At 44.2% G+C, this 26941-nt stretch overlaps 1 protein-coding gene across 2 annotated transcripts in view; it reads right to left on the bottom strand.

Annotated features, from left to right (window-relative positions):
• Positions 1 to 26941, bottom strand: part of Aox2 (aldehyde oxidase 2) — a 100939-nt gene that overhangs the window by 36475 nt on the left and 37523 nt on the right. For both annotated transcript variants that reach the window (NM_001008419.2, XM_017319653.2), the window contains exons 20-26: positions 19915 to 20011; positions 11896 to 12020; positions 10114 to 10247; positions 8023 to 8110; positions 6104 to 6190; positions 5264 to 5455; positions 3104 to 3331 (exon numbers count right to left, since the gene is read on the bottom strand). In NM_001008419.2, the coding sequence (NP_001008419.1) occupies positions 3104 to 3331; positions 5264 to 5455; positions 6104 to 6190; positions 8023 to 8110; positions 10114 to 10247; positions 11896 to 12020; positions 19915 to 20011 (951 nt within the window). The remainder of the gene's footprint in view (positions 1 to 3103; positions 3332 to 5263; positions 5456 to 6103; positions 6191 to 8022; positions 8111 to 10113; positions 10248 to 11895; positions 12021 to 19914; positions 20012 to 26941) is intronic.

The following is a 26941-nucleotide window of genomic DNA, read 5'->3' as shown; positions in this document are numbered from 1 at the left end:
TTACCTGTTGCTGAAAGCTCTGCCCCTTGTCACAGCTGTCCTTTAGGGTCTGGTCTCATCCCTGACCCTACTACATTACTCTCTCTTCTTGCCTTGTCCAGGTCCAATCCCACCATGACTCCTCTCCGACCCTGGCTCCTGCTCTGCTGTCTTCAGTTCCTGGATGGTTCCCTGTTTTCCATCTGTCCAGCATTTAGACCCTGCAGTCTCCACTCTCTTAAGACTCCCTGCAGCATCTGACCATATCTGAGAAGGCCCCATCACCTCTTCCATCCTTCCTCTTTTAAGTTCTGGGTGCAGCAGTGGCTCACTCCTCCCAGTTCACATCCACCTGGAGCCTCAGAACATGCTCCGAGTTGGAAATGGTTTTTGCAGATATAATTATTTAAGATGATCAGACTAGTAGAAGGGGTCTCAAATTCAATGACTGGCATCCTTAGCAGACTCTGGGGACAACACCAGGGATAATGGCCCATAAAGCTGGAGTCAGTCAATGGAGTTATATTGCCATAAGCCAGGAAGGGGCAGGAGCCTGAAGAGGCTGGGAAAGCCTGAGGGCTTGGAGACAGAGTGGTTCTGCTGATAGCTTAACTCTGAACTTCCAATCTATAGAACTGTAGGATCTATACACATACACTTAAACATACACATAAACACACACATATGTTTTTCCGAGCTGCCCACTATGTTTGCTGCACCTACTACAGGGTACCCCAGGGGCATGGCAAGTTCTGCTCAGAGAATCTCCAAGCAGGGCAGGCACTGTGTGACTGTGTCCTAGAGAGAACTTTGAGCAGGTTGGACTCAGAGACACTACGTAGATTTTGTTAAATTAGATGGGTGGAAAGGTGGTGTTTTTCCTCCCAGCCTGGAGATGCCTGGAGGCGAGGCTCCCCGGTGGCTTGGAGGGGTTGGGGAGCTTGGAGATGTATGGTGCTAATAAGAGTCTTTACTCACTGTAGCCTGTGGCTGGCTGTAGCACTCTGCCTCCCACTGTTTGTGAGGAGGCGTTCCAGCTGTGTCAGCAGCTGACCTGGAATGACACTTGCCAGACCTGGCCAAGCGGTTCTTGGGCATGTCAATTTACAGCTCCGTGGGGAAGCTAAAAGTCATCAGCTGAGGTAAAGCTTTCTTCTAATGTGGCCAAGATAAAAAATTGGCGCCCAGGGATGATAGTGGAAGGGCTGTACTTTTGCTGAGAAGGGACCATTTTGATGACAAAAGAAACTAGGTACTTAAGTCTTGTTTCTGGTTCTTGGCACAGTACTTCCTCAGGAGGTACTGGGATAGGTTCAGGGTGAGTGGGTCAGACTGTGTATATTTATATTTGTGTGTGAGTGGTGCTCTGGTGAGGGTGTATTCCATTCCCACTGCACCTTTCTGAGTTCTCTGCACTTCTTGGGGGATGAACACTCAAAAGACAAGTTCTTTGTCCCTCCCTAGTGTCCTGCCTTAGGCATCTTTCCCATTGGCTGCTTCTGAGTTGTGTCATTTATATCAGCTGGTAATGATAATAAAATATAAAAAGCCTTCCTGAGTTTTGTGATTTGTTCTAGAAAATCATTACAGCTAAAAAAAAAATCATTTAGGCAGAAGTATGAATTTGTAGCTGGTGTCAGAGTGGATATAGTCTGTGGATTTAACCCTTGATTTGTGAGGTCTATGCTAACTCAGGGTAGTTACTACATGGTCGAACCTGTCTACTTGTCACCCAGCTGTTGGTCAAGTTAGGCTGGTAAAGATACAATATTTGGTGGCAGAGAAAAACCATTCAGGGTCCATTGAGTCAGTCAAGTGAGTGGATATGAAAACTAACCTTGTACCTGTCTATGGAATGGTCATTCTGGACCCAGGCAGGGATATGACCCATAAGCTGAGGGCATCTTATCCTACCTGTCAGGGGAGAAAGAGCCCTGAGAGATGTGTCTGGGCTCTCTTGGGAAGGGCTTACGATTACCCTGGTTGACTTCCAGAATGTTCAAGGAATCTTGCCAAGTGACCTATATTAATTTTCTCAGCCAGTCCTCATTAATCCTAAGAGAGTATTATTGCTAGTCTCACTTTACAGTCGATGGAGCTAAAGCTCAGAAAGTCTGAACAGCTTTAATGTCACAGACCTAGCAAACGGCAGACCAAGAATGTCTCAGCGTTTCCTTTCTGACTCCAGTTGACTAAAAGTTTGGATCAACTGCTGCTTTTATTTCCTAGGAGGGGCTTCCTTTCACAGTGTGTGTGTGTATGTGTGTGTATATATACATGTGTACATGTGTGCATGTGTGTGTATACATGTGTACATGTGTGCATGCATGTGTGTGTGTGTGTGTGTGTGTGTGTGTACTGTGTGTAGGGAGGGGTTGGGGGAAGATAGGCTGCCATTAGTGGGGTATGAATGGAGAAATGCTTTCGATGGTATGCACATAGTGCTGTACTACTTAAAGCCTTTCCCAGTTGCTGCATTTTCTGACCTGGGTTGATAGCAGTGAGTAAGGACAGCCATTCCCAGATTTCTGCCAGTTTTCTGGTCCCTGAGACCCTCTGCAGTTCAGAGATCTGTTGGCTCAGGCCCGGTCCTCTTTAGAGGTCTTGGCTGTGTGTGAGACTCTCCCATGCCTCCCTCCTGCCTGGGAATGACTTGGCTCCTCCTCTTGCCAACTTCTCCAGGGCAATTTCCCACCAGAGGCAACAGATTCCTGGGGAGGTGGCTCCAAGTGCCAGGTCAGAAAGCAATAGAATGACTTCTCTGCCTGAGACTTGGCAGGTATCCCAAGCATCCCTGCAGGTGGGACACCCCTTCCTCAGGAAACACACAGGGGCCTGTGGGCTCCTGTTCCTTTAGATTAGCATAGAATCTGGAGCCAGTTCTTCTAACCTCCAGTCTTGACAGCCATGTGACTGATGTCCTCAGGCTTGTCACCAAAGCTTCTTACCACAGTGACCTTTCTCCTACTACCACATGAAGCTGATCATGCTTCTGGAAACTTCTCCTATGTATATTCAGGGAAATGTGGCATCCTCGAACATCAGAATCAGTGATTGGACCAAGATTGTGTTGGACATAAGGGTTATTTACTACATGGCACATGCGTGTATGTGTGAACTTTACCTGATGGTAGCTTGTCGCAGCAAAGCCAACTGAAAACTTCATGGGGACAATAGCAATGCCTCGCTTCTTCCAGTAACTCTTCTTATTGAACTCGTCCACTCTTGTCCTTCTGATGTGAAAGGAAGACTTGTCCAGACACTCATTCCAACACCTTATCAGGGGGTCAGGGTTGAACGCTTGCTTGTAGATGGTTTTATCAACTGTTTTGTACATGTTTTTCTCCCTAATCTGAAACAAGTGTGAAATTCCATCAGAACTTATGACAGTGACTAGTAAGGGAGTATGATGAAGGCCCGGGAGGTTGGGTTACTTACCTACCTACCCATCCATCCATCCATCCATCCATTCACCCATTATCTATCTTTCTAAGTATGATTTATCTACCTATCTATCCTATATTGTCTGTGCATGTGTGTGTACTTTGAATACATGGTTAAATCTTTTCAAATTTGTGTATGAACAGGATCTGCATCATATCTTGGGAACTTCAACCTCCAGGAAAGGAGAGCCAGCTGGAAATGCCCGGGGGAGTGGTTTCACTCTCTCCAACTTATTTTGATAGAAGGAAAAGAATACTGTACTGTCTCCAGCAACAACACTGGATTTTTAAAGATTATGCAGGTTATAAAATCTATTTTCTTTTTCTTTTTGCATGTATAGCTCTGGGGTTGGAGCCCAAGGCTTTGTGAACGCTGTCTTAACTCTATCACTGAGCTACATCCTCAGCTCCATGAAAATGAATATTTTTGTAAAAATTTATTTGTTCCTCAGAAACTCTATGAAGTGAGTCATCTTGTTCTAGCCAAGGCATCCAGGGCACAGAGGCCACTGTCTCTGTTCCTACTTTTCCTGCTTAGGTCGTCTCTCCATCTACCTTTCTTCAGGCTGAACCTCCTGCCATCTTCTCAGAAGGATATTGTTTTTTGGGTTTTTTTTTCCCCCTAATCTTCATCCTGATGAGATGGTTTCCTCCTTTGTACCCATGGGAACCGTTTGTGAAGTCTTATAGGAAATCTATTATTATTCTGATATATGCTGTGTATATAGGACTAGGTGTTCTCTGGTGCAGAGGAAGTACTCTGCCAATCCAATGAAAACCCAGAGGTCCCATTGAATTTAGGGACAAAGATGTTCCAGAGACAACACATAGAGAATCCTTGCTGGAGCAGGTCTGGGTTGAGGAGACAGGGTAGACACGGAGTGCACACTCAGGTGGGACTGAACAGGTAAGGAGTAGAAGATGTCAGCAACAGCTGGTGCTGGAGTCAGCCTGACTCTGCTCCAACTCCCTTGTACTCCACAAGCCTTCTGGGGTACTTCACAGAACAATATTTTTAAATGGTTAATTTTGGACAATATCTCCAAAAAGCCTTCAAGTGTACCAGCAATTCCATTTCTGTGAGTTTGTTCAATAAATGGATTTATACAAAAGGACAAAACTATTATGTATCCTTAGCACATATGTATTAGGGTGTCCATTTCAAGGTCACCTTAAGATTTTATGCATATATGTACATGTATGTATGTACTTATGGATGTATTTATGTATGTGTGTATTTTGTTTGTTTGAGATAAGGTTTCTCTGTGTAGTCTTGGCTGTCCTGGAACTCACTCAGGCTACCATCAAACTCAGAAATCTGCCTGCCTTTGCTCCTCAAGTGCTAGGATTAAAGTTGTGTGCCACCACCACCTGGCATAAGATTTTATTTTTAAATTATGTAGATATGTGTGTGAGTTTGTGCACGTGATGCAGTGCCCATAGAGAACAGAAGAGGGCGCAGGATGGATCCCGGGGAGCTGGAGTTACAGAGCACCACTAATGTGGGTGCTGGGAGCAGAATTCTGGTCCCCTGGAAGAGCAGTATGCACTCTTAGCCACTGTGCCTTCTATCTAGTTCCAGTAACATTTAACAGTCTAAACTGGGTAGCAAACAACCCAGATATGTGTCAGTCCTGGAGTGTCTAACTAATGATGGCATGTCCACATCACAGTCATGAAAAAACAAAAAACAAAAAAACAAAACAAAAAACAAACTAAAGCTCTTATCTCAAATTCTAAGCCAGGGTTAGTTTGTGCAGTTGTTCTAGTGTTCCCTGGGGCTGCTAGCTAATTCCTCGAATTCCTTATCAGCTTGGTTATGAGCCTCATTATAATCTTACCTTTTCTGGTGGAAGCCCACATTTGGCTGCCACAGCTGTGATGCAGGATTCTGTTACCAGGGCTCCCTGAGGGAAGCCAAACCCACGAAAAGCTGTATTGGATGGTAAGTTTGTCATGCAGGCACGACCTCGGAGTCTGAGGTTTCGGATTTTGTATGCATTTTCCAGTTTTAGTACAAGAAATTCTGTTACCTAAAGAAAAAGGAGATAGCCACACATATTAGACACACTGCCCAACTTTCCATGTTGCAGGATATTTGATCACACTGTGAATCCCAAGAGTGTGTTGTGTTTACTGGAAAAACCTGTTATTAGTTGTGGAATATCTTAGCCTTAGAACATACCTTTCATCCCATACAATGAAGGTAAAGCTAGTTTGTAGAAGGAAGCAGCCATGTTTCAAAGTGATATCTAATTGAGTGGCACACAGAGTGATGAATCAGAGGAGCTTTGACAGAATAGGATATGCTCAAGTCTCACAAGAACAGAGAGAAAAGAAAGACTACTTCAGAGAGAACAATGCACAGGAGAGAGAGAGAGAGAGAGAGAGAGAGAGACAGAGAGAGAGACAGAGAGAGAGAGAGAGCAGTTTTACCGGGAGACTTACAGAGACAGGTTGAGGAGAGAACAAGCTAGACACAGGAAGACAGAACAAGCCAGAGAACGAGAAGAAGCTAGAAGATTAGACCAGGCTGCCAGAGTTAGTTTGAGGCCAAATAGAGCAAAAATTCGAGGCTGAGAGAGAAGCCAATATATCAGGCAAATAAGAAGATACGTTTACACAACTAGACATTTTGCATGTTATCTCTGAAGGGGCACAGTGGTGTCTGACACACATACCAGCTCCGAGTCATCCAATGTGCAGCCTCCATTGATGTAGCATTCAATGTCTAGGGCTTTGATCCGTCCACTGTTCATGAATCCCACCTGTCGCCGAATGACGGACATTTTACTGATTTGCCTAAAATGTACTTACCAACTGTGAGTCACCCCTTAGTTCCCTGTTGGAAGGCATCAAAGACAGACTTTGCCTCCAGTTTGTTCTTGTGTGGCTCCTGCCTGCTGTGACCTTGTCTTCCAGTGTCTGAAGAAGGCCTTTCTTTTTTTTTTTTTTAAAGATTATTTATTTCATGTATGTGAGTACATTGTCACTGTCTTCAGACACACCAGAAGAGGGCATCATATCTGCATTACAGATGGTTGTGAGCCACTATGTGGTTGCTGGGAATTGAACTCAGGACCTCTGGAAGAGCAGTCAGTGCTCTTAACCACTGAGCCATCTCTCCAGTCCAAGAAGACCTTTCTTAACTCAAGTTTTTCTGAGTCCTTTCTTTTTCGAGACAGAGTTTCTCAGTGTGGCCCTGGCTGTCCTGGAATTCACTCTGTAGAACAGTCTGGCCTCGAACTCAGAAATCCACCTGCCTCTGCCTCCCAAGCGTGTGCCTCCACTGCCCAGCTCTGAGTCCTTTCTTTTTAGCAGGCAATTCTGGCTCCACACCCAGCATGGAATCCTCAAGTTTGTGCTCCACTCCCAGAATGTAAATCGCCTCTCTCATTCTCCTGACTCTTGTAAGATTCTCCGCCATTCTGTCCTGGCTTTCTTTCTAATTTAGTTTGTGGTTTTCTCCACATTGGAAAGTCTCTGGGATTCCAGAGTGCATGGAGATGAATCATGTTATCCCTGTGACAGGAAAGTCTTGGGCGGGAACAGAGGGTGGAGAATTCATGAGCTGGACTTGCCTCACTGGGTGGCCAAGGTGCTTTGTAAATAGCGGCATAGGTAATGGATGGTGCAGCAATCTAAGGCAGTGGTAAAACCAGGTAGGAAATCAGCTGTGTATGCTCAAGGAATGCCTAATAAAGCATGTTTTGTAAACTTATATCAGGACAGAATGTCCTAAGGACGCAGTCACAAATTCAAAAAATAGCATCATCTACTAGATGCTGCAAACATATTTAAACAGTGTTTCTACTGCAGTTGAAAGAAAATGGAGTGACTTGAATAATTTAAATTCACCAGTTAGTGGACTTCTGTTAGAGATTATTTTGCAATGCAAAATGGTCAAGTTGTTTCTAAATATTTCTACAACAAAGTGCTGTTCTCATAGCCATGATGTTTGGACATCATCTTTCTTTTTCTTCCCCCTCTCCTTTGAGGAATCTCTAAAAATATAAATCCTTATTCCTTTTAATAGTGCCTTCCCGCCTTCCCCGTGTGTGTCTACATATGTGTGAGTGCACATGTGTGTGGTGCCAAAGGATAATGTCAGAAGGCTTTCTTGATTGTACTTTAATTTATTTACTGAGGCAGAGTTTCCTGACAGACCCAGACCTTACCATTTTGGCTAGTCTTTCTAGACAAGTGGCCTCAGGGACCCCCTGTCTCCTCCTCCCGGGTACTGGGGTTGCTGCAGGGAGCAGCCTCAGTCTCTTAGTCTTTACGTAGGTCCTGGGGATACTATCTCAGTCCTCAGGTCTGCATGGCAAGCTATAGCCACTGAGCCATAGCTCCAGGCCCTCAAGCAATGCCTTTAAGTTACTACTTAAAAATTTATTTTCATCATTCCATTTTTTACAATTATACACTAAATGAAAAGCTAATCATAAAATGTCATGGGCATCCAAAATACATACCATTTTCATGTAAAATATTTTAAATGCTGACTGTTTTTAGATTTCAACAAAATCAAAATGATAGAAAAGGGCAAAGCCCCTCAAACAAAATGAGGCATTTTAATAACTTCACTTGTAGCACTTACTTTGTATTTTGCAAATAATGGGTGTCGTCCCCCAGTTATTAGCATATCATCTTCACGATCCAGAACAAGACGAATGGGATGGCCAGTTCTGCAGAAAACAAAGTTTAGATCTCCATTCATCTCATCCATCTGTCCATCCACTCATTTATCTATTCAGCTATGCACATATCCACCTACTTATTCAAGTCCTTATTTTACTCTCTTCCCACATCCATTTACAACATGTAAAACATCTACCCTTCACCTTCCCATCCATTTCTATCATTCATTTAATTCTCCGTCCATCTGCCCATCCATCCATCCATCCATCCATCCATCTATCCATCTGTCTCTCCATCTGTCTATCCATTCCACATGTATCTATTAATCTGTATACAATCTTCTAGGCATGATATGGATTATTGCCTGATGATTTCTCTGTGCCTTGCAATTCAGTGCTTATTTTATGTCTAAAAGGATTAATATTACCTTCCAGCTAAGTTCTGTCCCTATGGCTTCAAATTTGACTTTCACCCAGATCCACCCGTTTTGCATATGTTGTAAAGGGAGAGTGTGAATGGGTAGATACAATGTTAACATCAATAGAAAAATGCCAGTTAAATGTACAGTTTCAAGACTCATCCCTTATTAAATTCTGATTCAGAAGGTCTGGGATTTGGATAGGAAGGTGGGATTTTTTTTCTTTTTTTCATTTTTTTAAAGATTTATTTATTTATTTTATGTATATGAGTATACTGTAGCTGAACAGATGGTTCTGAGCCTTCATGTGGGAATTGAATTTAGGACCTCTGCTTGCTCCAGTCAACCCTGCTTGCTCAGTCCCTGCTCACTCTGGCCCAAAGATTTATTTATTATTATAAATAAGTACACTGTTACTGTCTTCAGACACACCAGAAGAGGGCATCAGATCTCATGTAGTTGTTGGGATTTGTAGTTGTCAGGACCTTCTGAAGAGCAGTCAGTGCTCTTACCCGCTGAGCTATCTTGCCAGCCCGGAATTTCTTTTTTTAAATTAAAAAAAAAAATTATGTTTGAGGCAGGATTGGGAACACTGCTCTCAGGTCATTTAACGTGCGACTGACAATTGTGTGCTAAGGCAGGATGCATGGTGAGGCACTGGTTCCACACTTGGCTGCGCAGGGGGGTCACAGGCAAGTTTTAGAATATACTGATGTCAGGGCTCATAGTGGCTAGCCTAGGCTTTGAAATTTAAGTGCTTCACTTGACAACTGTGTGTGGCCACACGTGAGAGGCAGAAGACACAAGGTCTTCAGTGACTGGTAGAGGAGAGAAGTAGAGATGAGATTGCAGCCGTGCTTCTCTCCTCCCCGAGCTGGGGATGAAGATGCACGTTCCAGGGTACAGAACTTTTCTCTGAGCTACACAGAGGCTGTCAAAGGAAGCAGGGTGTTGGAACTTTGCAGACTGAAACTCAGACAAAAATATTAAACAGTATCCCCTCCCCTCCCCCCCTCCTGCTCCTTCTCCTCCTCTGCTCCCCCTTCCTGTTTCTTTTCCTCTTTGTTCTCCAACACTGACAACAAACCCAGCCAAAGACAATGAATAAGAACCAGCCGTGCCAGTGCCAGCTGAACTTGAGTGCTGAATATCCACGGAGAGCAAAGATGTAAGCCCTCTCTTGCGATCAACCCGAAGACTCCTGTGGCCAAGACAGCGCTTGGATGGGGAGGGGGAAGTCTTTCTCTCCTCGCTCCACCCTGCTCTGGCTGAAGCAGCATTATGGGGCAAAGATGAACCTGGAAAGGGTGCCTTGCTCCACAGCTAACCGATTCCTCTTCCCTGAAGCTCAGGAATGGGTTCCCCCTGTTCCGTTGCGGCAGCAGTCAACTGTCCCACCTTTCCTATTTAAAGTCCCGTACCTTTATTTAAAGTGACATGTTCAGCTCACTTTTACAAAACCAAAGAGGGCAGCAGGGCGGGTGTGAATTATCTATGTTTTATAAAGAAACACAAAGGGGCCTGAAGTGACCCTAGAGGAGCCTCTGACTGCAGCCAGGGGTGGTTTGTCAGGCTACTGCTGTCCTCTGAGCTCAGCCTCTCCCACAGTTCTGGCCCCTAAGGTAGACTTACTTGACAGCCCCCACCGCAGCAATTGCTCCGAACACAGCTGGCCTCCCCACCTTTCCTCCAAAGCCTCCACCCACTCTTTTCACATGGCAGGTGATCCTGCTGATCGGGATGTTTAAGGTAGAGGACACTGTTTTCTGTAAGAGACAACAAGGTTCAAAAGAGTAAAATGGCAGTGAGGTGTTTTGTTTCCGGAAATGTAACTCTAGAGCAGGGTCCACTCGAGTCTACCTCTGTAAGGCAGTGGAGACAGTCTCAGGTTGGCCTGGGGACTCTGGTCCAGTTTTGTTGGTTTTGCTGGTTTTTGAGACAGGGTCTCATTATGTTGCCCTGACTGTCCTGAAACTCACTATGTAGACCAAGCTGGACTCATTGAGATCCACCTGTCTCTGTCTCCTGAATACTGGGAGTAAAGGTGTGTACCACCATTGTTTCCAGCCTGGCCATTTTTAAACATTGTTAATCTTCCCCAAACTATCAAAGTCCTGGGTTCTTATTGGAAGCTGCACTCTTGGTCAAACGCTTGAGCCTATAAGATCATAACCAGCGAAAAGCAGTAGCCGCCTGACATCCTACTAACAAGGGTGATGGGTTTATGACCTAAGCCTAGAGCATTGTCTGTCATGGCGAAGTATAAATGTGGTCTAAAGTGATGTCTTGAACCTAAAAATCACCTATAATGACTATTTTAGAGAATAAAATAGAGTATGGGGAAAAATTAGTGATGCCATCCAATCACAGTTAAACTGAACCTGCTGCAAATAAAGAGGGTTTTTGTTGCTGCTGCTGCTGTAGTTTCGTTGTCTTGTTTGATTTTGTTTTTTGAGACAGGGTTTCTCTGTGCATCCTTGGCTGTCCTGGAACTCACTCTGTAGATCAGGCTGACCTTGAACTCACAGAGATTTGCCTGCTTCTGCTCCACAACCCCTTGCTGGGATTAAAGGTGTGTGATACCACCACTCCAGCAATGAATGTTTTAATTTAAAGTGATCTCTCTTGGACTGGGGATATAACTTGCCTACTAAGCCTGAAGACCTGGGTTCCATCCTCAGCACTGCATAAAATCTTGTATAATAGTGGATGACTGGGATTCTAACACTCAGGATGTAGAGGCAGGGTGTTCAGAAGTTCAAGGTCAACTGTGGCTACTTAGTGAGTTCAAGGATATTCTGGAAAGTCTCATGACTTTCTCAATAAGAATTATGTCTTCTGGATATGACAGGGCTGCTATAGTTGTGAATACAGAAGCTATAAATCACCTGGACAAGACCTGCACAAGATCAAGCCAGCCAAAAATCCCAGCAGAGGCTGGGAAGGGGATCTAGATGATATTGCTGGAAGAGGAGAGTCATTTTTCTTTGGGGGTGTGGCAACTAGTTGACCATGCTCCAGTAGTTGCCCCTGTACTCATGAGCATAACTGGACTCAATGGTTTTTTAAAAAGTAAAAGACATGAGCTTAGAAGGGAGATGTGATGGAGATCTGGGGTAAGCTGGAGAGGAAAAGGGATGGATATGATCAAGATAGGTTGGTTGCATGCATGAAATTCTCAGAGAGTAAGAAAAAAATATATATATAAAAAGGAAAAGTGATCAGGGTTGTTCTTTTATTGTTGATGAGAACAGGAACAAAGTTAAAATAGTTCTGGGGTCTTAGCTGCATTACAGATATCCAACCTTTAGATTCTAAGTTTCTGCTACCTATGTATGGCTGCCACTTGTGCTATGGAGACTGACCACCATGATGGAGTTAGGAAGTTGATTGTGGCATCTTGCTGGATCTTACCTGTACGTGGGCTGGGTCCTGTGTGGACACATACATGTCTAGCTCTTTGTCTTCTGTCTTCGGAATAACAAGCACTCTCTGTGTTTCCATGTAGAAGTGTTCTTGTCCTCCAACATGGACTGTCCCTGTGAGGGGCAAGTGCAGGAGCACGCCTGGAGCACATGGGGCTGGAAGCTGCCATCATTGAAGCACTTTAAATGAAGTGCGATGTGAGCCGCCCACCTGCAGTAGTGCCCACCAAGGAGCCCGGCATCTACCTTGTGACAACCTAGGCGACCTGTTTCAGAGACTATAGTTCTGAAAGCTAAAAGTTCCAGGTTCTGGGTTGGAAAGATGGCTCATCAGTTCAGAGCACTGGTTGTTCTTCCAGAGGACTGGGGCTCAATTCCCAGCACCCATGTGGCAGATCACAGTTGACTGTAACTGTTGGGAGCCGCCCCCACATTCGCCGTTACAAGATGGCGCTGACATCCTGTGTTCTAAGTGGTAAACAAATAATCTGCGCATGTGCCAAGGGTATCTTATGACTACTTGTGCTCTGCCTTCCCCGTGACGTCAACTCGGCCGATGGGCTGCAGCCAATCAGGGAGTGACACGTCCGAGGCGAAGGAGAATGCTCCTTAAGAGGGACGGGGTTTCGTTTTCTCTCTCTCTTGCTTCTTGCTCTCTTGCTTCTTGCTCTCTTGCTTCCTGCACCCTGGCTCCTGAAGATGTAAGAAATAAAGCTTTGCCGCAGAAGATTCTGGTCTGTGGTGTTCTTCCTGGCCGGTCGTGAGAACGCGTCTAATAACAATTGGTGCCGAATTCCGGGACGAGAAAAAACTCGGGACTGGCGCAAGGAAGATCCCTCATTCCAGAACCAGAACTGCGGGTCGCGGTAATAAAGGTTCCCGTAAAGCAGACTGTTAAGAAGGATTCAACTGTATGAATTCAGAACTTTTCAGCTGGGGAACGAGAGTACCAGTGAGTACAGCTTTACGAGGTAAGTCTGATCTTGAACTTTCTAACGAAATTCAAGACAGTCTATCAGAAGTAAAGTGGAATATGTTTGGCCTTGAATTTTTTCTGGTGTTAGGAGCCCTTTTGTTCCTTTTCACATGTTATCAAGTGGTTAAGATAGGGAGGATTCTAGATGAAATTCAGGACAAGCTATCAGAAGTAAAGCGGGGAGAGAGAGTAGGAACAAAGAGGAAATATGGTACACAAAATAAGTATACAGGCCTTTCCAAGGGTCTTGAACCCGAGGAAAAGTTAAGGTTAGGTAGGAATACCTGGAGAGAGATTAGAAGAAAAAGAGGAAAAAGGGAAAAGAAGAAAGATCAATTAGCGGAGGTCTCTAGGAAAAGGAGCCTGTGCTCATCGCTGGATGGGCTCGGGGAGCCAGCTCTTAGTAGTTCTGAAGCAGGTGAAGAATCCTCCTCTGAGGAAACAGACTGGGAGGAAGAAGCAGCCCATTACCAGCCAGCTAATTGGTCAAGAAAAAAGCCAAAAGCGGCTGGCGAAGGCCAGTTTGCTGATTGGCCTCAGGGCAGTCGGCTTCAAGGTCCGCCCTATGCGGAGTCCCCGCCCTGCGTAGTGCGTCAGCAATGCGCAGAGAGATGCGCAGAGAGGCAGTGCGCAGAGAGGCAGTGCGCAGACTCATTCATTCCCAGAGAGGAACAAAGGAAAATACAACAGGCATTTCCGGTCTTTGAAGGAGCCGAGGGTGGGCGTGTCCATGCTCCGGTAGAATACTTACAAATTAAGGAAATTGCCGAGTCGGTTCGTAAATACGGAACCAATGCTAATTTTACCTTGGTGCAGTTAGACAGGCTCGCTGGCATGGCACTAACTCCTGCCGACTGGCAAACGGTTGTAAAAGCCGCTCTCCCTAGTATGGGCAAATATATGGAATGGAGAGCGCTTTGGCACGAAGCTGCACAAGCGCAGGCCCGAGCAAACGCAGCTGCTTTGACTCCAGAGCAGAGAGATTGGACTTTTGACTTGTTAACGGGTCAGGGAGCTTATTCTGCTGATCAGACAAACTACCATTGGGGAGCTTATGCCCAGATTTCTTCCACGGCTATTAGGGCCTGGAAGGCGCTCTCTCGAGCAGGTGAAACCACTGGGCAGTTAACAAAGATAATCCAGGGACCTCAGGAATCCTTCTCAGATTTTGTGGCCAGAATGACAGAGGCAGCAGAGCGTATTTTTGGAGAGTCAGAGCAAGCTGCGCCTCTGATAGAACAGCTAATCTATGAGCAAGCCACAAAGGAGTGCCGAGCGGCCATAGCCCCAAGAAAGAACAAAGGCTTACAAGACTGGCTCAGGGTCTGTCGAGAGCTTGGGGGACCTCTCAGCAATGCAGGCTTAGCGGCTGCCATCCTTCAATCTCAGAACCGCTCCATGAGCAGAAATGATCAGAGGACATGTTTTAATTGCGGAAAGCCTGGGCATTTTAAGAAAGATTGCAGAGCTCCAGATAAACAGGGAGGGACTCTCACTCTTTGCTCTAAGTGTGGCAAGGGTTATCATAGAGCTGACCAGTGTCGCTCTGTGAGGGATATAAAGGGCAGAGTCCTTCCCCCACCTGATAGTCAATCAACTGATGTGCCAAAAAACGGGTCATCGGGCCCTCGGTCCCAGGGCCCTCAAAGATATGGGAACCGGTTTGTCAGGACCCAGGAAGCAGTCAGAGAGGCGACCCAAAAAGACCCACAAGGGTGGACCTGCGTGCCGCCTCCGACTTCCTACTAATGCCTCAAATGAGTATTCAGCCGGTGCCGGTGGAGCCTATACCATCCTTGCCCCCGGGAACCATGGGCCTTATTCTCGGCCGAGGTTCACTCACCTTGCAGGGCTTAGTAGTCCACCCTGGAGTTATGGATTGTCAACATTCCCCTGAAATACAGGTCCTGTGCTCAAGCCCTAAAGGCGTTTTTTCTATTAGTAAAGGAGATAGGATAGCTCAGCTGCTGCTCCTCCCTGATAATACCAGGGAGAAATTTGCAGGACCTGAGATAAAGAAAATGGGCTCCTCAGGAAATGATTCTGCCTATTTGGTTGTATCTTTAAATGATAGACCTAAGCTCCGCCTTAAGATTAATGGAAAAGAGTTTGAAGGCATCCTTGATACCGGAGCAGATAAAAGTATAATCTCTACACATTGGTGGCCCAAAGCATGGCCCACCACAGAGTCATCTCATTCATTACAGGGCCTAGGTTATCAATCATGTCCCACTATAAGCTCCGTTGCCTTGACGTGGGAATCCTCTGAAGGACAGCAAGGGAAATTCATACCTTATGTGCTCCCACTCCCGGTTAACCTCTGGGGAAGGGATATTATGCAGCATTTGGGCCTTATTTTGTCCAATGAAAACGCCCCATCAGGAGGGTATTCAGCTAAAGCAAAAAATATCATGGCAAAGATGGGTTATAAAGAAGGAAAAGGGTTAGGACATCAAGAACAGGGAAGGATAGAGCCCATCTCACCTAATGGAAACCAAGACAGACAGGGTCTGGGTTTTCCTTAGCGGCCATTGGGGCAGCACGACCCATACCATGGAAAACAGGGGACCCAGTGTGGGTTCCTCAATGGCACCTATCCTCTGAAAAACTAGAAGCTGTGATTCAACTGGTAGAGGAACAATTAAAACTAGGCCATATTGAACCCTCTACCTCACCTTGGAATACTCCAATTTTTGTAATTAAGAAAAAGTCAGGAAAGTGGAGACTGCTCCATGACCTCAGAGCCATTAATGAGCAAATGAACTTATTTGGCCCAGTACAGAGGGGTCTCCCTGTACTTTCCGCCTTACCACGTGGCTGGAATTTAATTATTATAGATATTAAAGATTGTTTCTTTTCTATACCTTTGTGTCCAAGGGATAGGCCCAGATTTGCCTTTACCATCCCCTCTATTAATCACATGGAACCTGATAAGAGGTATCAATGGAAGGTCTTACCACAGGGAATGTCCAATAGTCCTACTATGTGTCAACTTTATGTGCAAGAAGCTCTTTTGCCAGTGAGGGAACAATTCCCCTCTTTAATTTTGCTCCTTTACATGGATGACATCCTCCTGTGCCATAAAGACCTTACCATGCTACAAAAGGCATATCCTTTTCTACTTAAAACTTTAAGTCAGTGGGGTTTACAGATAGCCACAGAAAAGGTCCAAATTTCTGATACAGGACAATTCTTGGGCTCTGTGGTGTCCCCAGATAAGATTGTGCCCCAAAAGGTAGAGATAAGAAGAGATCACCTCCATACCTTAAATGATTTTCAAAAGCTGTTGGGAGATATTAATTGGCTTAGACCTTTTTTAAAGATTCCTTCCGCTGAGTTAAGGCCTTTGTTTAGTATTTTAGAAGGAGATCCTCATATCTCCTCCCCTAGGACTCTTACTCTAGCTGCTAACCAGGCCTTACAAAAAGTGGAAAAGGCCTTACAGAATGCACAATTACAACGTATTGAGGATTCGCAACCTTTCAGTTTGTGTGTCTTTAAGACAGCACAATTGCCAACTGCAGTTTTGTGGCAGAATGGGCCATTGTTGTGGATCCATCCAAACGTATCCCCAGCTAAAATAATAGATTGGTATCCTGATGCAATTGCACAGCTTGCCCTTAAAGGCCTAAAAGCAGCAATCACCCACTTTGGGCAAAGTCCATATCTTTTAATTGTACCTTATACCGCTGCACAGGTTCAAACCTTGGCAGCCACATCTAATGATTGGGCAGTTTTAGTTACCTCCTTTTCAGGAAAAATAGATAACCATTATCCAAAGCATCCAATCTTACAGTTTGCCCAAAATCAATCTGTTGTTTTTCCACAAATAACAGTAAGAAACCCACTTAAAAATGGGATTGTGGTATATACTGATGGATCAAAAACTGGCATAGGTGCCTATGTGGCTAATGGTAAAGTGGTATCCAAACAATATAATGAAAATTCACCTCAAGTGGTAGAATGTTTAGTGGTCTTAGAAGTTTTAAAAACCTTTTTAGAACCCCTTAATATTGTGTCAGATTCCTGTTATGTGGTAAATGCAGTAAATCTTTTAGAAGTGGCTGGAGTGATTAAGCCTTCCAGTAGAGTTGCCAATATTTTTCAGCAGATACAATTAGTTTTGTTATCTAGAAGATCTCCTGTTTATATTACTCATGTTAGAGCCCATTCAGGCCTACCTGGCCCCATGGCTCTGGGAAATGATTTGGCAGATAAGGCCACTAAAGTGGTGGCTGCTGCCCTATCATCCCCGGTAGAGGCTGCAAGAAATTTTCATAACAATTTTCATGTGACGGCTGAAACATTACGCAGTCGTTTCTCCTTGACAAGAAAAGAAGCCCGTGACATTGTTACTCAATGTCAAAGCTGCTGTGAGTTCTTGCCAGTTCCTCATGTGGGAATTAACCCACGCGGTATTCGACCTCTACAGGTCTGGCAAATGGATGTTACACATGTTTCTTCCTTTGGAAAACTTCAATATCTCCATGTGTCCATTGACACATGTTCTGGCATCATGTTTGCTTCTCCGTTAACTGGAGAAAAAGCCTCACATGTGATTCAACATTGTCTTGAGGCATGGAGTGCTTGGGGGAAACCCAGACTCCTTAAGACTGATAATGGACCAGCTTATACGTCTCAAAAATTCCAACAGTTCTGCCGTCAGATGGACGTAACCCACCTGACTGGACTTCCATACAACCCTCAAGGACAGGGTATTGTTGAGCGTGCGCATCGCACCCTCAAAGCCTATCTTATAAAACAGAAGAGGGGAACTTTTGAGGAGACTGTACCCCGAGCACCAAGAGTGTCGGTGTCTATGGCACTCTTTACACTCAATTTTTTAAATATTGATGTTCATGGCCATACTGCGGCTGAACGTCATTGTTCAGAGCCAGATAGGCCCAATGAGATGGTTAAATGGAAAAATGTCCTTGATAATAAATGGTATGGCCCGGATCCTATTTTGATAAGATCCAGGGGAGCTATCTGTGTTTTCCCACAGAATGAAGACAACCCATTTTGGGTACCAGAAAGACTCACCCGAAAAATCCAGACTGACCAAGGGAATACTAATGTCCCTCGTCTTGGTGATGTCCAGGGCGTCAATAATAAAGAGAGAGCAGCGTTGGGGGATAATGTCGACATTTCCACTCCCAATGACGGTGATGTATAATGCTCAAGTATTCTCCTGCTTTTTTACCACTAACTAGGAACTGGGTTTGGCCTTAATTCAGACAGCCTTGGCTCTGTCTGGACAGGTCCAGACGACTGACACCATTAACACTTTGTCAGCCTCAGTGACTACAGTCATAGATAAACAGGCCTCAGCTAATGTCAAGATACAGAGAGGTCTCATGCTGGTTAATCAACTCATAGATCTTGTCCAGATACAACTAGATGTATTATGACAAATAACTCAGCAGGGTTGTGAACAAAAGTTTCCGGAATTGTGTGTTATTTCCATTCAGTATGTTAAATTTACTAGGGCAGCTAAATTGTCAAAAAGTCTTTTTCAGTATATGTTACAGAATTGGATGGCTGAATTTGAACAGATCCTTCGGGAATTGAGACTTCAGGTCAACTCCACGCGCTTGGACCTGTCGCTGACCAAAGGATTACCCAATTGGATCTCCTCAGTATTTTCTTTCTTTAAAAAATGGGTGGGATTAATATTATTTGGAGATACACTTTGCTGTGGATTAGTGTTGCTTCTTTGATTGGTCTGTAAGCTTAAGGCCCAAACTAGGAGAGACAAGGTGGTTATTGCCCAGGCGCTTGCAGGACTAGAACATGGAGCTTCCCCTGATATATCTATGCTTAGGCAATAGGTTGCTGGCCACTCAGCTCTTATATCCCATGAGGCTAGACTCATTGCACGGGATAGAGTGAGTGTGCTTCAGCAGCCCGAGAGAGTTGCAAGGCTAAGCACTGCAATGGAAAGGCTCTGCGGCATATATGAGCCTATTCTAGGGAGACATGTCATCTTTCATGAAGGTTCAGTGTCCTAGTTCCCTTCCCCCAGGCAAAACGACACGGGAGCAGGTCAGGGTTGCTCTGGGTAAAAGCCTGTAAGCCTAAGAGCTAATCCTGTACATGGCTCCTTTACCTACACACTGGGGATTTGACCTCTATCTCCACTCTCATTAATATGGGTGGCCTATTTGCTCTTATTAAAAGGATAGGGGGAGATGTTGGGAGCCGCCCCCACATTCGCCGTTACAAGATGGCGCTGACATCCTGTGTTCTAAGTGGTAAACAAATAATCTGCGCATGTGCCAAGGGTATCTTATGACTACTTGTGCTCTGCCTTCCCCGTGACGTCAACTCGGCCGATGGGCTGCAGCCAATCAGGGAGTGACACGTCCGAGGCGAAGGAGAATGCTCCTTAAGAGGGACGGGGTTTCGTTTTCTCTCTCTCTTGCTTCTTGCTCTCTTGCTTCTTGCTCTCTTGCTTCCTGCACCCTGGCTCCTGAAGATGTAAGAAATAAAGCTTTGCCGCAGAAGATTCTGGTCTGTGGTGTTCTTCCTGGCCGGTCGTGAGAACGCGTCTAATAACATGTAACTCCAGTTCTAGGGAATCTGACACCCTCATACAGACATACATACACCCTCATACACCCTCATACATGCAGGCAAAACACCAATGCATGTGAAATAAAACAGATATATTTTTTAAAAGTTCCAGGTTTTATTTCTGACTCTGCCCTTGACTAAGCAAGTCTTAGGGGGGACTTTCTGCTTATTCTGCTACCCTGACTTCTCACCTCCAAACACCACACACACACACACACACACACACACACACACACACACACACCACACACCACACACACACACACACACACACACACACACACACACACACACACAGGCACAAGGATGCACGAGGCTTTGAGAAGAAGTGTAGGTTTGTGTGAGCCCCAGGCCTTCAGAGGATGAGCCCCCCCACCCCAAGGGCAAACAGATGCCTTTGATGGCTGGTTCACTGTGGAATCAAGGACTCACTGTAAACTCTCCCATACTACTTACCTTCAGCTACCTGATCCACGTTCTCAAAGGCCTCCTCGATGTTTCCTTGTTCAAGCTTTTTTTCAGGGCACAGGAACGAATTGTGCTTTATGGCATCCTGTGCAAAAGGACAAAAACACAAAGACAGTCATCCTTTCTCTTTGCTGCTGTCTGCTAGTATGTTCCCCCACATTGTTGCCTCCTGGGGCACACAAAAGGTGGCAAGCATTCAAGAGTTCTAGAGTACACAAGGAATCAGAGGGACTGTCCTCTACATTTGCAGAGAAAATCAGCCAGAAGGACTAGGGGACATTAAGAAGGAAGCCGCCCTTCCGGTCCGAGCAGCACCGGGGTAGCTAGGGCACACAGTCGGCTGACTACCGCCAGCCACCCACAACACCCACCAAGCGATCTTAAGACTTCTGGTGAGTAGAACACAGCATCTGCTCCAATCCAATTGCGCGGGACCTGAGACTGCAGTAGTCAGGGAAGCAAAAACCCGGTCGGAGTATGGGCACAAGCCCCTTTCGGTCCGATCAGCACCGGGGTAGCTAGGGCGCAGAGTCGGCTGACTACCGCCAGATACCCACAACACCAGCCACGCGATCTTAAGAATTCTGAGGATTGGGATCTGCCCGGCGCGGGAGCGCTTTGCCTGAGCATTGGCAGCAGACATCTTAGTACCGGGACCCTGCCGAGTGTACCCTGCACAGACATCTTGGTTCCAGGACCCCACCGAGTGTATCCTGCACAGCTCCAGAGAATACCAGATGGCGAAAGGCAAATGTAAGAATCCTACTAACAGAAATCAAGACCACTCATCATCATCAGAACGCAGCACTCCCATGCCACCTAGTCCTGGGCACCCCAACACAACCGAAAAGCTAGACCCGGATTTAAAAGCATATCTCATGATGATGGTAGAGGACATCAAGAAGAACTTTAATAACTCACTTAAAGAAATACAGGAGAACACTGCTAAAGAGTTACAAGTCCTTAAAGAAAAACAGGAAAACACAACCAAACAGGTAGAAGTCTTTATAGAAAAACAGGAAAACACATCCAAACAGGTGATGGAAATAAACAAAACCATACTAGACCTAAAAAGGGAAGTAGACACAATAAAGAAAACCCAAAGCGAGGCAACGCTGGAGATAGAAACCCTAGGAAAGAAATCTGGAACCATAGACGCGAGCATCAGCAACAGAATACAAGAGATGGAAGAGAGAATCTCAGGTGCAGAAGATTCCATAGAGAACATCGGCACAACAATCAAAGATAATACAAAACGCAAAAAGATCTTAACTCAAAACATCCAGGAAATCCAGGACACAATAAGAAGACCAAACGTACGGATAATAGGAGTGGATGAGAATGAAGATTTTCAACTTAAAGGGCCAGCAAATATATTCAACAAACTTATAGAAGAAAACTTCCCAAACCTAAAGAATGACATGTCCATGAACATACAAGAAGCCTACAGAACTCCAAATAGACTGGACCAGAAAAGAAATTCCTCCAGACACATAATAATCAGAACAAAAAATGCACTAAATAAAGAGAGAATATTAAAAGCAGTAAGGGAGAAAGGTCAAGTAACATATAAAGGCAGACCTATCAGAATTACACCAGACTTCTCACCAGAGACTATGAAAGCCAGAAAATCCTGGGCAGATGTCATACAGACCCTAAGAGAACACAAATGCCAGCCCAGGCTACTATACCTGGCCAAACTCTCAATTACCATAGATGGAGAAAACAAACTATTCCACGACAAAACCAAATTCACACATTATCTTTCCATGAATCCAGCCCTTCAAAGGATAATAACAGAAAAGAAGCAATACAAGGACGGAAATCATGCCCTAGAACAAGCAAGAAAGTAATCCCTCAACAAACCTAAAAGAAGACAGCCACAAGAACAGAATGCCAACTCTAACAACAAAAATAAAAGGAAGCAACAATTACTTTTCCTTAATATCTCTTAATATCAATGGACTCAATTCCCCAATAAAAAGACATAGACTAACAGACTGGCTACACAAACAGGACCCAACATTCTGCTGCTTACAGGAAACCCATCTCAGGGAAAAAGACAGACACTACCTCAGAGTGAAAGGCTGGAAAACAATTTTCCAAGCAAATGGTCTGAAGAAACAAGCTGGAGTAGCCATTCTAATATTGGATAAAATCAACTTCCAACCCAAAGTTATCAAAAAAGACAAGGAGGGACACTTCATACTCATCAAAGGTAAAATCCTCCAAGAGGAACTCTCAATTCTGAATATCTACGCTCCAAATGCAAGGGCAGCCACATTCATTAAAGACACTTTAGTAAAGCTCAAAGCACACATTGCACCTCACACAATAATAGTGGGAGACTTCAACACACCACTTTCATCAATGGACAGATCGTGGAAACAGAAACTAAACAGGGACACAGTGAAACTAACAGAAGTTATGAAACAAATGGGCTTAACAGATATCTACAGAACATTTTATCCTAAAACAAAAGGATATACCTTCTTCTCAGCACCTCACGGGACCTTCTCTAAAATTGACCATATAATTGGTCACAAAACAGGCCTCAACAGATACAAAAATATTGAAATTGTCCCATGTATCCTACCAGACCACCATGGCCTAAGGCTGATCTTCAATAACAACATAAATAATGGAAAGCCAACATTCACGTGAAAACTGAACAACACTCTTCTCAATGATACCTTGGTCAAGGAAGGAATAAAGAAAGAAATTAAAGACTTTTTAGAGTTTAATGAAAATGAAGCCACAACATACCCAAACCTATGGGACACAATGAAAGCATTTCTAAGAGGGAAACTCATAGCTCTGAGTGCCTCCAAGAAGAAACGGGAGAGAGCACATACTAGCAGCTTGACAACACATCTAAAAGCTCTAGAAAAAAAGGAAGCAAATTCACCCAAGAGGAGTAGACGGCAGGAAATAATCAAACTCAGGGGTGAAATCAACCAAGTGGAAACAAGAAGAACTATTCAAAGAATTAACCAAACGAGGAGTTGGTTCTTTGAGAAAATCAACAAGATAGATAAACCCTTAGCTAGACTCACTAGAGGGCACAGGGAAAGCATCCTAATTAACAAAATCAGAAATGAAAAGGGAGACATAACAACAGATCTTGAAGAAATCCAAAACACCATCAGATCCTTCTACAAAAGGCTATACTCAACAAAACTGGAAAACCTGGACGAAATGGACAAATTTCTAGACAGATACCAGGTACCAAAGTTAAATCAGGATCAAGTTAACGATCTAAACAGTCCCATATCCCCTAAGGAAATAGAAGCAGTCATTAATAGTCTCCCAGCCAAAAAAAGCCCAGGACCAGATGGGTTTAGTGCAGAGTTCTACCAGACCTTCAAAGAAGATCTAATCCCAGTTCTGCACAAACTATTCCACAAAATAGAAGTAGAGGGAACTCTACCTAACTCATTCTATGAAGCCACAATTACTCTGATACCTAAACCACAGAAAGATCCAACAAAGATAGAGTACTTCAGACCAATTTCCCTTATGAATATCGATGCAAAAATCCTCAATAAAATTCTCGCGAACCGAATCCAAGAACACATTAAAGCAATCATCCATCCTGACCAAGTAGGTTTTATTCCAGGGATGCAGGGATGGTTTAATATACAAAAATCAATCAATGTAATCCATTATATAAACAAACTCAAAGACAAAAACCACATAATCATCTCGTTAGATGAGGAAAAAGCATTCGACAAGATCCAACACCCATTCATGATAAAAGTCTTGGAAAGATCAGGAATTCAAGGCCCATACCTAAACATGATAAAAGCAATCTACAGCAAACCAGTAGCCAACATCAAAGTAAATGGTGAGAAGCTTGAAGCAATCCCACTAAAATCAGGGACTAGACAAGGCTGCCCACTTTCTCCCTATCTTTTCAACATAGTACTTGAAGTCCTAGCCAGAGCAATTCAACAACAAAAGGAGATCAAGGGGATACAAATTGGAAAAGAGGAAGTCAAAATATCACGTTTTGCAGATGATATGATAGTATATATAAGTGACCCTAAAAATTCCACCAGAGAACTCCTAAACCTGATAAACAGCTTCGGTGAAGTAGCTGGATATAAAATTAACTCAAACAAGTCAATGGCCTTTCTCTACACAAAGAATAAACAGGCTGAGAAAGAAATTAGGGAAACAACACCCTTCTCAATAGTCACAAATAATATAAAATATCTTGGCGTGACTCTAACTAAGAAAGTGAAAGATCTGTATGATAAAAACTTCAAGTCCCTGAAGAAAGAAATTAAAGAAGATCTCAGAAGATGGAAAGATCTCCCATGCTCATGGATTGGCAGGATCAACATTGTAAAAATGGCTATCTTGCCAAAAGCAATCTACAGATTCAATGCAATCCCCATCAAAATTCCAACTCAATTCTTCAACGAATTAGAAAGAGCAATCTGCAAATTCATCTGGAATAACAAAAAACCTAGGATAGCAAAAGCTCTACTCAAGGATAAAAGTACCTCTGGTGGAATCACCATGCCTGACCTAAAGCTTTACTACAGAGCAATTGTTATAAAAACTGCATGGTACTGGTATAGTGACAGACAAGTAGACCAATGGAATAGAATTGAAGACCCAGAAATGAACCCACACACCTATGGTCACTTGATCTTCGACAAGGGAGCTAAAACCATCCAGTGGAAGAAAGACAGCATTTTCAAGAAATGGTGCTGGCACAACTGGTTGTTATCATGTAGAAGAATGAGAATCGACCCATTCCTCTCTCCTTGTACTAAGGTCAAATCTTAGTGGATCAAGGAACTTCACATAAAACCAGAGACACTGAAACTTATAGAGGAGAAAGTGGGGAAAAGTCTCGAAGATATGGGCACAGGGAAAAAATTCCTGAATAGAACAGCAATGGCTTGTGCTGTAAAATCGAGGATTGGCAAATGGGACCTCATGAAACTGCAAAGCTTCTGCAAGGCAAAAGACACTGTCAATAAGACAAAAAGACCACCAACAGATTGGGAAAAGATCTTTACCTATCTTAAATCAGATAGGGGACTAATATCCAATATATATAAAGAACTCAAGAGGGTGGACTCCAGAAAATCAAATAACCCCCTTAAAAGATGGGGCTCAGAGCTGAACAAAGAATTCTCACCCGAGGAATACCGAAAGGCTGAGAAACACCTGAAAAAATGTTCAACATCTTTAATCATCAGAGAAATGCAAATTAAAACAACCCTGAGATTCCATCTCACACCAGTCAGAATGGCTAAGATCAAAAATTCAGGTGACAGCAGATGCTGGCGAGGATGTGGAGAAAGAGGAACACTCCTCCATTGTTGGTGGGATTGCAAGCTTGTACAACCACTCTGGAAATTAGTCTGGCGGTTCCTCAGAAAATTGGACATAGTACTACTGGAGGATCCCGCAATACCTCTCCTGGGCATATATCCAGAAGATGTCCCAACCGGTAAGAAGGACACATGCTCCACTATATTCATAGCAGCCTTATTTATAATAGCCAGATGCTGGAAAGAACCCAGATGTCCAGAGGAATGGATACAAAAAATGTGGTACATTTACACAATGGAGTACTACTCAGCTATTAAAAAGAATGAATTTACGAAATTCCTAGGCAAATGGTTGGACCTGGAGGGCATCATCCTGAGTGAGGTAACCCAATCACAAAAGAAGTCAAATGAAATGTACTCACTGATAAGCGGATATTAACCCAGAAACTTAGTATAGTGAGATATAAGGTAAAATATGCAAAACATATGAAACTGAAGAAGAACGAAGACCAAAGTGTGGACACTTTGCTCATTCTTAGAATTGGAAACAATCACCCATGGAAGGAGTTACAGAGACAATGTTTGGAGCTGAGACAAAAGAATGGTCCATCTAGAGACTGTCATATCCAGGGAATCATCCCGTAATTAGCCTCCAAACGATGACACCATTGCATATACTAGCAAGCCTTTGTTGCAAGGACGGTGATGTAGCTGTCCCTTGTGAGACTAGGCCGGGGCCTAGCAAACACAGAAGTGGATGCTCACAGTCAACTATTGGATGGATCACAGGGCCCCCAATGGAGGAGCTAGAGAAAGTATCCAGGGAGCTAAAGAGATCTGCAACCCTGCAGGTGGAACAACATTATGAACTAACCAGTACCCCAGAGCTCTTGACTCTAGCTGCATATGTATCAAAAGATGACCTAGTCGGCCATCACTGGAAAGAGAGGCCCATTGGTCAGGCAAACTTTATATGCCACAGTACAGGGGAATGCCAAGGCCAAAAAATGGGAATGGGTGGGTAGAGGAGTGGGGGCGGGAGGGTATGGGGGACTTTTGGGATAGCATTGGAAATGTAATTGAAAAAAATACGTAATAAAAAAAAAAGAAGAAAAAAAAAGAAGGAAGCCATTTTCAGAACTGAGGCCTGGACAAAATGGGAGGGTCCACTGGATGACACCTGCTCATTTTTAGCATGGGTCTCTAGGGCTGGTGCCCAGGCACCAGGGGGAAGCCTCTGAGTCCTCTTTTTCCACTTCTCCCTGAGGAAAAAAGTGTTAGATAGATACTTAGGTAGCTATATGTGTGAATCCCTTCTTCACTCAGGATTTTGAGAAGGCTGAGGCTGTGTTCATGGAGAGGACACAGGTCCTCAAACTCTGATAGGGGCAAGACCCAGTATATGTTGTCATTCTTTTGGGTATTTGACATATTTCAATAGAGCCTTTCTAGACTTTTGCTCTTCTGCACTTCCTTCCTCCTCACCTCTACTCTCTGACACTAGCGTGACTCCCACATAGTAGCCATTCTCCTCGTTGGTTCTTTGAACTGACTTACCACAGCCAATCCTTGCTAACCCTGAAGATCCAGTCCGTCCTTCTGCACTTCACAATGACACCTGCTTCTTGCTTTCTTGGAACCCAAAGGCATTAGAGTCCTCTGGCATTAGAAAGCCTTTCTTTCTTGTTAGTGGTAATAGCGTGACGAACTGTTGCATAGCA

Source organism: Mus musculus, chromosome 1 (genome assembly GCF_000001635.26).
Source record: "Mus musculus strain C57BL/6J chromosome 1, GRCm38.p6 C57BL/6J".
Lineage (NCBI taxonomy): Eukaryota > Metazoa > Chordata > Mammalia > Rodentia > Muridae > Mus > Mus musculus.
Note: the sequence above shows the minus strand (reverse complement) of the source record. Positions and strands in the feature narration are given on the sequence as shown.